Source organism: Loxodonta africana, chromosome 13 (genome assembly GCF_030014295.1).
Source record: "Loxodonta africana isolate mLoxAfr1 chromosome 13, mLoxAfr1.hap2, whole genome shotgun sequence".
NCBI lineage: Eukaryota > Metazoa > Chordata > Mammalia > Proboscidea > Elephantidae > Loxodonta > Loxodonta africana.
In genome coordinates, this window is record NC_087354.1 from 75,968,990 (window position 1) to 75,982,913 (window position 13,924).

Sequence of the window (13,924 nt, forward strand, 5' to 3'; positions counted from 1 at the left end):
GTTTTGTATTCTGTTTATGCCTTGTATTAGGGCTCCTAAGGTTGTCCCTATTTTTTCTTCCATGATCTTTATCATTTTAGTCTTTATGTTTAGGTCTTTGATCCACTTGGAGTTAGTTTTTGTGCATGGTGTGAGGTATGGGTCCTGTTTCATTTTTTTGCAAATGGATATCCAATTATGCCAGCACCATTTGTTAAAAAGACTATCTTTTCCCCAATTAACTGACACTGGTCCTTTGTCAAATATCAGCTGCTCATATGTGGATGGATTTATATCTGGGTTCTCAATTCTGTTCCACTGGTCTATGTGCCTGTTGTCGTACCAATACCAGGCTGTTTTGACTACTGTGGCTGTATAATAGGTTCTGAAATCAGGTAGAGTGAGGCCTCCCACTTTCTTCTTCTTTTTCAGTAATGCTTTGCTTATCTGAGGCTTCTTTCCCTTCCATATGAAGTTGGTGATTTGTTTCTCTATCACCTTAAGGAATGACATTGGAATTTGGATCGGAAGTGCATTGTCTGTATAGATGGCTTTTAGTAGAATAGACATTTTTACTATGTTAAGTCTTGCTATCCATGAGCAAGGTATGTTTTTCCACTTAAGTAGGTCCTTTTGAATTTCTTGTAGTAGAGCTTTGTAGTTTTCTTTGTATAGGTCTTTTACATCCATGGTAAGATTTATTCCTAAGTATTTTATCTTCTTGGGGGCTACTGTGAATGGTATTGATTTGGTTATTTCCTCTCCGATGTTCTTTTTAGTTTGTGTTTTTAAGGCTAAGGCGTGTCTCCTGTAGGCAGCATGTAGATGGATCGTGGTTTTTTTTAATCCATTCTGCCACTCTCTGCCTCTTTATTGGTGCATTTAGCCCGTTAGCATTCAGCGTAATTATTGATAGGTATGAGTTTAGTGCTGTCATTTTGATGTCTTTTTTTGTGTGTTGACAGTTTCTTTGTTGCATTTAATTTTCTGTGCTGAGTCATTTTTCTTTATGTATTTTCTTTTCATCTTTTTTTTATTGTTGACTTTGTTTTAGCTGAGTCTTTGTTTTTCTTGTTTTTTGTTTTGATGTGTAGGACTGTTGGTGGACTTAATATTTAGCACTGTTTTTCTAAGTTAGAACCTATCTTTTATTTCTTTATATCACCTTGACTTCCTCTCCATATGAAAGATCTGTGACTACATTTTTTAGTCCCTCTTTTTTGTCATCTTTTACATAATGATGTCTCTCTTTCCCTGTTTGAGCTTGTAGCTTTGATTTATTTTTGTGATTTCTCTATTTGGGTTGATACCTGGTTGCTCTGTCCTGTGTTCTAGTCTTGGGTTGTTATCTGATTATTGATTTTCTAACCAGAGGACTCCCTTTAGTATTTCTTGTAGTTTTGGTTTGGTTTTTGCAAATTCCCTAAACTTCTCTTTATCCGGAAGTGTCCTAATTTTGCCATCACAGTTGAGAGACAGTTTTGCTGGAAATAAGATTTTTGGCTGGCAATTTTTTTCCCTTCAAGGCTTTATATATGTCATACCATTGCCTTCTTGCCTGCATGGTTTCTGCTGAATAGTCTGAGTTTAATCTTATTGACTGTCCTTTGTAGGTGAGTTTTTATTTATCTCTAGTCGCTGTTAAAATTCTCTCTTTATCTTTGGTTTTGGCAAGTTTGATTATAATATGTCTTGGTGAGTTTCTTTTGGGATCTACCTTGTGTGGGGTTCAGTGAGCATCTTGGGTATATATCTTTCATGATATGAGGGAAGTTTTCTGCCAAGAAATCTTCAACAATTCTCTCTGTATTTTCTCTTATCCCCCCTTGATCTGGTACTCCAGTCACTCGTAGGTTATTCCTTTTGATAGAGGCCCACGTAGTTCTTAGTGTTTCTTCATTTTTTTCCATTCCTTTATCTGATTTTTCCTCAAATATGTTGGTGTCAAGTGCTTTGTCTTCAGCCTCACTAATTCTGACTTCCATTGCCTCAGTCCTGCTCCTATGACTCTCTATTGAGTTGTCTAATTTTGAAATTGTTAATCTTCTGGATTTCTGTTTGCCATCTCTCTGTGGATTCTTGCAGCCTAGTAAATTTGTCATTATGCTCTTCTGTAATCTCCTTAAGTTCCTCTGTTGCTTTGTCTGAATGCTCCTTGGCTTGTTTTATGTTTTGTCGGATCACCTTCCTGATCTCTTGAAGAGTGTGTTAATCTTTTGTATTCTAGCTCTGGTAATTTCAGGAAGTTGTCTTCATCTGGAATATTTCTTGATTCTTTGTTTTGGGAACTTGCTGAAGCTGTCACAGTCTGCTTATTTATGTGATTCGATATTGACTATTTTCTCTGAGCCACCAATAAGTTATTCTGTTTATTTATGTTTGCTTACTATGCCCTAGCTTCTTGTTTTATTTATTTTGATATGTCCAAATAGGCTGCTCAAGTGAGCTAGTTTGATTATTGTTGCCTTTGAAACTCTAATGTCCTGTCACCAGTTAGTTAGAATGTTACTAGGTAAGTAAGCCCAGGAGTCCGTTTACTTTTCTTGTATGTATTCAGCTTGGTGTCCAGGTTTTCAGTCACCAAGCGTGTGGTGTAGGCTTTCACCGAGAGTCCTAGGCAGGCAGGGTTGGCATAGGTATCTGGCTGCGGTAGGGTTCATGAGCTGAGCAATGCAGGTGGCTGACAGCTGCCCGAGTGTCTGGGAGGAAAGCCCATCCCTGCTCCCTAAAGCAGGTAGGTGGGTGGGTTTTGCAACCGGACTACGGGCACCCAGTGCTGTTGGTTTTAAGGATTGGGAGGCACTGCTTATTCTTGGACCCCTGTCGCAGGTGGCTAGGTGGCATGGGTGGAGCCACCAGCCCTCTGGCCCTGATGTAGGTAGGTGAGAATCCTGCTTAATGGGCAGGGCGGTGTCAGATATCACAAATCTGCTACTCCCCCTTATAGCTGATACAGCTGAAAATATGCTTCAGGTATATACCTTGTTGTACTGTGCTAACGGAGGGCCTGTGCTGTTGAAATGGGGCCACACAGGTCTAAGCTTGGGTGAAGGCATTCAGAGTCTGTGGACCCCTTATGCCTGTGCCTAGGCAAAGGAGTTATTTCTGCTATGAGTTCCCAGCTTCGAGGAGCCAGCAGATTTTTTTTTTCCCATTTGTTCATTTGTTACCTTTGCAAGGCTGAGAGAAGAGCTCAGGATGCATGATGGGTCCTACTTCTGGCCCAGGGGTTGCAGCAATTTCTGAAACTGGCTCAGACCCAGTGCAGAGTGGAAAAGGGGCAGGTAAATGGGAGTTTTTTCCCAAAGGGGTGTGTTTTGATTCGTGTGGTAGGTTGAATGTATGTACTTTTGCCGATTGAGTGCTGCTTTTTGCTGATTCTGGAGATGTGAGTAGACTCTGCAGCTCAGTCTCTCCTGATGTGGAAAACACACCCTGAATGCCAGTGTTTGCTTCACCACTGGCACCAGCCCATCTCAGCCTGCAGGGTGCTGGTTTCCTCCAGGGCTGGTCTGGTAACTCTTTGCTGCCTCTGAACCATCTCTCCCTCCCCTGCTGCTCAGTCCCATTCCTAAACTTTGCCTTTGATATTCAGGGCTCCTAGATTGTCATACATAATCAATTCACTTGTTTTTTTGGATCTTTGTTGTAAGAGGGGTTACAGGAAGCATCTGACTACTCCGCCATCTTGGCCCCACCTTTTATGTACTTTCCAAAATGAGTAAAATGCATAAGATGATCACTTTTAAGATATATAACTCTTAGCAACAGGCTAACAAATTTTTTCTTCTCTGAAAACTTAGTATGTAAAATGTACCGTTTCTCACAAAGTTTAACCCATTCAAAAATAATAAGCGTTGGCTCCATTATGTGTTTATTTTTTAATTTAGGTGAAAGTTTACAGGGCAAATTAGCTTCTCATTTAAAAATTTATACACAGATTGTTTTGTGACATTGGTTATAATCCCTGTGTTTTGTCAGCATTCTCCCCCTTTACTCTGAGTTCTCTGTGTCCATTTGTCCAGTTTTCCTGTCCCTTCCTGTCTTCTTGTCTTTACTTTTGGGCGGGTATTGCCCATTTGGTCTTATATATTTGATTGAACTAAGAAACATGTTTTCACGTGTGTTATTACCCGTTTTATAGGCCTGTTTAATCTTTGGCTGAAAGGTGGATTTCAGAAGTGGCTTCATTTCTGAGTTAGAGAGGTGTCTGGGGACTTTATTCTCAGGGGGTTCCTCCAGTCTCTGTCAGACCTCGAGGTCGGTCTTTTTTTGCGAATTTGAATTTTGTTCTACATTTTTCTCTTACTCTGTTCAGAACTCTCTATTGTGATCCATGTCAGAGCAGTTGGTTGTGGTAGCTGGGCACCACCTAGTTCTGGGCTCAGGCTGGTAGAGGCTGTGGTTCTTGTGGCCCATTAGTCCTATGGATTAATATTTCCCTTGTGTCTTTGTTATTCTTCATTCACCTTTGCTCTGGACCAGATGAGACTAATAGATGTATCTTAGATGGCCGCTCCCAGGCTTTTAAAATCCCAGACACTACTCACCAAAGTAGGATGTAGAACATTTTCTTTATGAACTATGTTACGCCAATTGCCCTTGATGTCCCCCAAGACCATGGTACCCGGCCCTCAGCCCCAGTAACTTGGTCCCTCAAGGTTTTTGGATGTGTGTAGGCTGCATCTGTGACTTTGCCTTAGGTTGTGCTGACTTCCTCTACATTGTGTGTTCTTTTTCCCATCACCAGAGTTAACACTTGTCTACTCTGTAGTTAGTGATTTCTCCTACTTAACTCCCCCTCCCCCACCCTAACCATCAAAGATTGTTTTTTTGTGTTTGTAAACCTTTTCTTGGGTTTTGATAATAGTGGTTTTATAAGGTATTTGTCCACTTGTGATTTATTTCACTTAACATTATGCCCTCCAGATTCATCCATGTGGTGTGATGTTTCGCAGATTTGTCCTTGTTTCTTTATCCCTGTGTAGTATTGCGTTGTGTGTATGTATCATAATTTGTTTATCCATTCATCTGTTGATGGACTTAGGTTGTTTCTGTATTTTTACTTTTGTGAATAATGCTGCAGTGAGCATGAATGTGCATATGTCTATTCGTATGATGGCTCTTGTTTCTCTAGGGCATATTCCTAGGAGTAGGGTTGCTGGATCATAGGGTATTTCCATTTCTAGCTTTTTAAGAAGGCACCATATTGTTTACCATAGTGCTTGTATCATTTTACATTCCCACGAGCAGTGCGTAAGTGTTCCAGTCTGCCTGCAACCTCTCCAACATTTTTTATTTTCTGTTTTTTTTGATTAGTGCCAGTGATGTTGGGATGAGATGGTATCTTATGGTAGTTTTGATTTGCATAATGGCTAATGATTGGGAGCATTTCCTCTTGTCTGTTAGCCACCTGAATGTCTTCTTTGGTGAAGTGTCTGTTCATATCCTTTGCCCATTTTTTAATTGGGTTATTTGTCTTTTTGTTGTTGAGGTGTTGAAGTATTTCTTAGATTTTAGAGATTAGACCCTTGTTGGATATGTCATAGCCAAATTTTTTTTCTCAGTCTGTAGGTTCTCTTTTTACTCTTTTGGTGAAGTCTTTTGATGAGCATAAATGTTTAATTTTTAGAAACTCACAGTTACCGAGTTTATCTTCTGGTGTTTGTGCCTTGTTAGTTATGGTTTTATTCTGTTTATGCCACATATTAGGGCCCCTAGAGTTGTCCCTGTTTTTTCTTCCATGATCTTTATTGTTTCAGGTTTTATATTTAGGTCTTTGATCCATTTTGAGTTAGTTTCTACGTATGGTGTGAAGTATGGGTCCTGTTTCTTTTTTTTAAAGATGAACGTCTAGTTATGCCAGCACCATTTGTTAAAGAGACTGTCTCCCCACTTAATGGACTTTGGCCCTTTGTCAAATATCAGCTGCCCATAGGTGGTGGATGTATTTACATCTATGTTTTCAATTCTGTTCCACTGGTCTATGTGTCTGTTGTTATACCAGTTCAGGCTTTTTTGGCTACCATGGTTGTATAGTAGTTTCTAAGATCAGGTAGTATGAGGCCTCCCACTTTGTTCTTCACCAATAATGCTTTACTTATCCAGAGCCTCTTCCCTTTCCATATAAAGTTGGTGATTTAGTTTCTCCAACTCATTAAAGAATGTTGTTGGAATTTGGATCAGCATAGTATTATATCTGTAGATTCACACTGGGTAGTATTGACATTTTCACGAGGTTGAGTCTTCCTATTCATGAGCATGGTATGTTTTTCCATTTATGTAGGTCTCTTTTGGTTTCTTACAGTGGTGTTCTGTAGTTTTCTTTCTGTAGGTCTCTTAGGTCCCTGCTTCGATTTATTCCTAAGTATTTTATCTTTTAGGGGGCTACTGTAAATGGTATTGATTTTCTGATTCCCATTTTAGTGTTCTCTTTGTTTATAGGAATCCTGTTGAGTTTTTTAAAAATAATTTTTATTGTGCTTTAAGTGAAAGTTTACAAATTAAGTCAGTCTCTCACGCAAAAACCCATATATACCTTGCTACACACTGCCAATTACTCTCCCCCTAATGAGACAGCCCACTCTCTCCCTCCACTCTTTCTTTTCGTGTCCATTTTGCCAGCTTCTAACCCCCTCCACCCTCTCATCTCCCCACCAGGCAGGAGATGCCAACATAGTCTCAAGTGTCCACCTGATCCAAGAAGCTCACTCCTCACCAGCATCCCTCTCCAACCCATTGTCCAGTCCAATCCATGTCTGAAGAGTTGGCTTCAGGAATGGTTCCTGTCCTGGGCCAACAGAAGGTCTGGGGGCCATGACCACTGGGGTCCTTCTAGCCTCAGTCAGACCATTAAGTCTGGTCTTATGAGAATTTGGGGTCTGCATCCCCCTGCTCTCCTGCTCCCTCAGGGGTCCTCTGTAGTGGTCCCTGTCAGGGCAGTCATCAGTTGTAGCCAGGCACCATCTAGTTCTTCTGGTCTCAGGATGATGTAGTCTGTGGTTCATGTGGCCCCTTCTGTCTCTTGGGCTCGTAATCACCTTGTGTCCTTGGTGTTCTTCATTCTCCTTTGATCCAGGTGGGTTCAGACCAATTGATGCATCTTAGATGGCTGCTTGCTAGCGTTTGTAAGACCCCAGATGCCACTCTTCAAAGTGAGATGCAGAATGTTTTCTTAATAGATTTTATTATGCCAATTGACTTAGATGTCTCCTGAAACCATGGTCCCTAGACTCTTGCCCCTGCTATGCTGGCCTTTGAAGCATTCAGTTTATTCAGGAAACTTCTTTGCTTTAGGTTTAGTCCAATTGTGCTGACCTCCCCTGTATTGTGTGCTGTCTTCCTTTCACCTAAAGTACTTCTTATCTAATATCTAATTAGTGAATGCCCCTCTTCCACCCTCCTTCCCTCCCTCCCCCTCTCGTAACCACGGAAGAATATTTTCTTCTTAGTTTAAACTATTTCTCAAGTTCTTATGATAGCAATCTTATACAATATTTGTCCTTTTGCAACTGACTAATTTCACTCAGCATAATGCCTTCCAGGCTCCTCCGTGTTATGAAATGTTTCACAGATTCCTCACTGTTCTTTATCGATGCATAGTACTCCATTGTGTGAATATACCATAATTTATCCATTCATGCGTTAATGGGCACCTTGGTTGCTTATAGGAATCCTCTTGATTTTTTATGTTAATTTTGTATCCTGCTACTTTGCTGAAATCTTTTAGTTCCAGTAACTTTCTTGTGGATTCTTTGGGGTTTTCTATGTATAGGATCATATCATCTGTGAATAGAGAGAGTTATACTTCTTCCTTCCCAATTTAGATGCCCTTTATTTCTTTTTCTTGCCTTATTGTTCTGTCTAGGATATAAGTGGTGATAACAGGCATCCTTATCTGGTTCCCATTCTCAAGGGGAGTGCTTTTTGTCTCTCTCCATTGAGAATAGTGTTGGCTGTTGGTTTTGTATAAATGCCTTTTATTAAGTTGAGGAATTTCCCTTCTATTCCTATTTTGCTGAGAGTATGATGCATCCGTTATTGACTGTTAGTGAAATATCACAAAACTACAAGTCTATAAGAAAACATTAGCAATAGGGTATTTTGAAAAGACTTTAGTCAGAAGTGAATTGAAATTTGAAGATAGATTATGTAAAACATAGATTTAATTTTTTTATTAGCTTTTTAACTAAATAATAATTTAATAAAAACCAAACCCACTGCCATCGAGTCGATTTCAACTCATAGCAACTCTATAGAACAGAGTAGAAGTGCCCCGTAGAGTTTCCAAAGGAGCGCCTGGTGGATTCGAGCTGCCGACCTTTTGGTTAACCGCTACACCACCAGGGTTTCCAACTAAATTATAGTAGACCTCAAGTTGTTATTTGGAGTTGGGGTAGGGAACCTGATAAATGAAAACTATGTAGCAAAGAATGAAAGCATATTTATTTTCTGCACAGAGTAAGAAGAAAATATTAAAAAAAAAACTTTTTTCGGTTTACCCTATTAATTGATGGTCCCTTGTTTTTTTTGTTTGTTTTTAATTACAGAAGTTCTCAATGTGGTCCTTCACTTTTTGTTCTTTCGACCTGGTCTGGAGACAAATCTCATGTTAAGAAAGTTTATCTCAGCAAGCCGTTTTTTTTTTTTGTTTTTTATATTCTAGTTGTCTGAGGGAAACCTAAAGCACACAAACCTACAGAAAAGCATCGAGAAGGCTAAAATTGGCCGAGATGAGACGGTGAGTTTGTGCCTTTCGATTCTTTAATAATGGCATTTATAAGCAGAAGAATAAGGACACCGAGGGGAGCAGATATCATTCCTTCTAGAAGAGAAGTGGGAAGGATGTGAGAAGGTTTCACATGGTGGCATTCACAACTGTGAACCTAGACTTTTTATTATTAATGTACTGTATATGACAGCATAGCATAGAAGCATAAACCCTGGAGCTAGACTGATTGGACTTGAAAGTCTCCTAAACTCACTGTTCCTCAGTTGTAAAATGGGAATAATAAAATCTACCTTACTGGGTTAAATTAGTTGATATTTGCAAAGCACTTAGAAGAGGACCTGGCACAGGTCCTTTCTTCTGAGGCACCTCTGGGTGGATTAAAACCTCTTAACTTTTTGGTTGGCAGTTAAGCACATTAACCACTTATACTACCCAAGCGCTCCATGGCACATGATAAGCCCTCTATGAATGTTTGCGTACATATTTTAAGAGTCATGGTTTTTCTTTATTAATTTTGAACAGAACAAACTGAAAACTATCAACACAATGTCCATGTAGCCTTGTAATATTTTTCAATTATTTAAGCGAATACCAACCTGTTTTATTTTTAAAAATATATTGTTCCCTAAAGTATTACGCTAGGGATTAAAAAAAAAATCATTTTACTTTCTTGTTTTATCTTTATCCGAACTTGGGATTTATGACTTAAAAAAAAATTGAAAATCAGCATAACCCACGAGGTGCATTCCATGTAAAGGTCCTGGGTGGCACAAACAGTTTACACTCAACTACTAACGTAAAGGTTGATGGTTCAGGCCCAGCTAGTGCCACGGTGGAAGAAAGGCCTAGTGTCTTAGTTATCTAGTGCTGCTTTAACAGAAATGCCACACGTGGGTGGCTTTAACAAACAGAAATTTATTTTCCCACAGTTTAAGAGGCAGGAAGCCTGAATTCAGGGCATTGGCCCTAGAAGAAGGCCCTCCCTCTGTTCGCTCTGGGGGAAGGTCTTTTTCCAGCTTCTGTTCCTAGGTTCCTTGGCAATCATGTGGCATGTGTCTTCTCCTTCGTTTGTGCTTGCTTAATCTGCTCTTTTATATCTCAAAAGAGATTGATTTAAAACACACCCTACGCTAATACTGCCTCATTAACATAACAAAGAAAACCCATTCCCAAATGGGATTATAACTACAAGTACACAAAAACAAACCCATTGCTGTCAGGTTGATTGCTATTCATAGTGAACCTGTAGGACAGAGTACAACTGCCCCATAGGATTTCCAAGGCTGTAATTCTTTATGAAAGCAGACTGCCACATCTTTCTCCCACAGAGCCACTGGTGGGTTAAAACCACTGACCTTTTGGTTAGCAGCTGAGTGCTTAACTACTGCACCACCAGAAGTCCTTAATTACCAAACTAAAAAACCAAACCTGTTGCTGTCAAGTTGATTCCGATGCGTAGCAACCCTATAGGACAGAGTAGAACTGTCCCATAGGGTTTCCAAGGAGAGGCTGGTAGATTCAAACTATTGACCTTTTGGTTAGCAGCTGAGTCCTAACCATTGTGCTACCAGTGCTCCATAACCACACTTACAGGGGTTAGAAACACATACTTTTGGGGGATAAAATTCAATCCGTAACACCTGGCATTCTACTTCCATAAAGATTACAGCCAAGAAAACCGTATGGAGCAGTTTTACCCTGTAACATATGGGGTCACCATGAGTTGGCATCCACTCAACGGTTTTTTTTTTTTTTTTTTGGTTTGGGGAGGTTTTTTGTTTTATGGGGTTTTTTTTTTGCATTCTATCTAGGCCTCTATTCAGGAAATCTTCAGGTACTAACTTACTTGTAGCACTTGATTGTGAAAGAAAACCACTCTAAGACTTGTCATGTTGTAGAAACGAGTAATAATACATCAGAGGCTTACAGCAGCCTTATGCTTTTCAAAGTTATTCACAGCCATTCTTCTGAGTAGTCAGCGCAGTTACAGATAGAAATCGAAGAGTGGTAACTTCCAAAGAGTGTTCAAGGGAATAGTCAGCGCAGTTACAGATAGAAATCAAAGAGTGGTAACTTCCAAAGAGTGTTCAAGAGAAGCTAAGTTCTGGGTGTAACCTGAAGGTGTTTCTTCTTCAGATGACAGTAGAAATTATCGCTTCTTTTTTTTTTTTTTTAAAGCAAAAAGGAAGTTTTATTCTGCGTATATTCAGAAAGACAAAAGTGGGAAATAGACAAGCATGCTTCCAGAGCTAATGTCTGGCCGAGTCCAAGGAATATTACAGAATTAGCAAAAGTGGGAAAATGGACAAACGTGCTGCCAGAGCCATGTCTACCTGAGTCCAAAGAGTATTGCAGGGTAGGCAAGACTGGGAGAACGGATAAGCATGCTGCTAGAGCTACGTCTACCTGAGTCCAAGGAATAGGCAAGACTGGGAAAACAGACAGTCATGCTGCCACAGCCATGTCTTCCCAAGTCCAAGGAAACCTTATTGAAAAATATGGAATGCTTCCTGAGTTTGCGTCTCATCCTCGGGCAGGGGCCGTGCTAATCTTCTCTGTATCATTTCAATTTTAGTATCTGTGCTGCCAAAGTGAGCACAGAAATGACCACTTTTTTCATTAACACTGGCAAGAACTTGTAGAAGCAATATCAAATAATAGTGACGTGCCCATGCCCAGTTGTCAGCCAGCCTGCAGTGTGTTACCTACTCCACTGGAACCAGTATAACGAGGGGAAAGCCCCACCAACAGACCTAATTGATTGCTGTAGCTCTCTGAAGAACACAGTAGTTCAGAAAGGCTCCTGAGAGAGATGGCCTCTTGTGTTCATCCTGGGCTCACATGGCAGGAATTCTCAAAAATACCTACCCTCTAGCGACTGGATCGAAGTCCCTGGGTGGTACAGATGGTTAACATGCTCAACTACTGACAGAAAAGTTGGTGGTTCCATTCTACCCAGAGGCACCTTGGGAGAAAGACCTGGCGATCTACTTCCAAAAAAACCAGCTATTGAAAACCCTGTGGAACTATCTGTATGGGATCAAACTGACAACAGCAACTGGATAGATGAGATAGGAACCTTAGGTGGCAGTGAGTTTATTTTAATGGGGGAGAAACAACTCAGAAAAGGAGGGTGAGAATGGCTACACAGCTCAAAGAATATAATCAGTGTCACTGAATAGTACATGTACAGACTGTTGAATCGGTGTGTGTTTTGCTAGGTATATTCGCAAAAACAACAAAATAAATAAAAAAAACAAAACCTATGGAGCACAGTTCTACTCTGACACACATGGGCTTGCCATGAGTCCGAATCAACTCTATGGCATCTAGTTTTGTTCGGGTTATATACTAAGTATTCCTCATGGTAGTAACAAATGGTGATGATGATACGATGATGAGGTAGAATTAACTCATGTGTATATCCTGCTTACTATGAGCCAGGCAGGCACCGTTCAAATTTTTTTTTTTTTCATTGAATCCTGCCAATAACTCAAGGAGGTCGCTACTATTACTGTGTCCATTTTACGTTGGAGGCACTGAAGGGACAAAGAGATTAGGAAATTTGCCAAGATCTTAGTGCTGGTAACTGTCTGAGGAGCAGATTCTAATTCAGGCTTGAGGATAGCTACCATTGTACTCACACATATGTTCTTTACTCTGCTTCTCCTGTCTTCATTTGCTCTTTCACCTCTCATATTTTGTTGTGGAGTATGTATAATTTGAGTGTGGATGGTGAATAATGGATGTCTTCTTATATTGTTTTTAGTTGCCGTCAAGTCGGCCCCTGACTTGTGGCAACCCTGTACACAATGAAATACTGCCTGGTCCTGCATCACGCCTATGATCTGTTGTGATTTGGGCTGTTGTGATCCATAGGGTTTTCATTAGCTGCTTTTCAGAAGCAGGTCATCAGGCCTTTCTTCCTAGTCCATTTTAGCCTGGAAGCTCCACTGAAACTTGTTCAGCATCATAGCAACATGCAAGCCTCCACTGACAGGTGATGTCTGTGTATGGCGGGCATTGGCCAGGAACCGAACCCAGGTCTCCTGTATGGAAGGCAAGAGTTCTGCCACTGAACCACCAATACCTCCTTCTTATACTGTAGTCATCTTTGAATCTCTCCTGAGCTGTGCTGTCTAATACTGTACACGCTAGCCATATGTGGCTATTTACATTTAAATTCACATTAAATAAAATTTAAAACTTAGTTCCTCAGTCATGATAGCCACAGTAGGGAGCACAGATACAGAGCATTTCTTTTCTTGCAGAGCCCTGTGGACATGCAGCTTCACAGTGTACTTCTCTGCAGGCATTCTCTGTACAAATGCTAGTAATGGGGCTGTCTTCACTTTGAGAACAAAGGGAACAGGAAACAGCAGCAGTAGAAAAATGTGTAAATACAAATATAAAAAAATACAAGCTAGCAAGGAACTTCAGACAAGTTCCATTAGGTAGCTTGACTTTTACTTAGTTTTGCCTCAGATTTATCCTATGATACTGTACCATAACTTTGCTAGCATTTGCTTTTTGTTTGAACTTATTTTTCAGGTATCACAAATATAAATTAAATATCGATGATTATGGCTAGTCAGCACGTAGTCAATACAATGACCTGTTAGGAAGAACTATGGCTAGAAATTTCAAATGGTGTTTATCGGATCATATTGTATTTAAAGGTTTTTTCTCTTTCACCTTTAAAGGAAAACAGAAGGTGGCCACAAGCTACAGCTCTGCTATTTGTGCTGTCCTTAAATATTTAAGTATAAATATACATATATACATATATACATAGAGATTTTGAAGAATTGGCTCATGTGATTATAGGGGCTGGCAGGTCCAAAATCCATAGGTCAGGTGACAGAAAATTTCTGGAAGTCTTGTGTCTCAAGTTGGTAGATCAGGCAATGAGGGGGAAAGGAGATTTCTTGCAGGATGTCTGTTTATCATTTGGAGGCAGAATTCTCCCATGGGAAACTTCTAGTTTTGTTCAGAAATGTATAAATATAATATTGCGAGTCCCTGGGTAGTGTGAACAGTTAATATGCTTGGCTGCTAACCGAAAAGTTGGCAGTTTTAGTCCACCGAGAGTTGCCTTAGAAAAAGGGCCTGGCAGTATACTTCCAAAATTTTAGCCATTGAAAACCGTATGGAACATTGTTGTAGTTGGCACAGTTGGCGTCACCATGAGTCAGAATCAAGTCTACAGCAACT

The 13,924-nt window shown here is 40.1% G+C and overlaps 1 protein-coding gene and 1 non-coding gene across 6 annotated transcripts in view; one reads left to right on the forward strand and one right to left on the reverse strand.

Annotated features, from left to right (window-relative positions):
• Positions 1 to 13,924, forward strand: part of MND1 (meiotic nuclear divisions 1) — a 176,196-nt gene that overhangs the window by 59,759 nt on the left and 102,513 nt on the right. For all 5 annotated transcript variants that reach the window (XR_010317451.1, XR_010317452.1, XR_010317453.1 and 2 more), the window contains exon 5: positions 8,645 to 8,719. Coding sequence is in view for 2 of the 5 variants with exons in the window: in XM_010597189.2 (XP_010595491.1) it covers positions 8,645 to 8,719 (75 nt within the window). In the remaining 3 variants the exon portion in view is untranslated. The remainder of the gene's footprint in view (positions 1 to 8,644; positions 8,720 to 13,924) is intronic.
• LOC111752673 (U6 spliceosomal RNA) lies at positions 11,203 to 11,309 on the reverse strand. Its single transcript, XR_002787554.1, has one exon. It is a non-coding gene; the product is annotated as a U6 spliceosomal RNA (small nuclear RNA).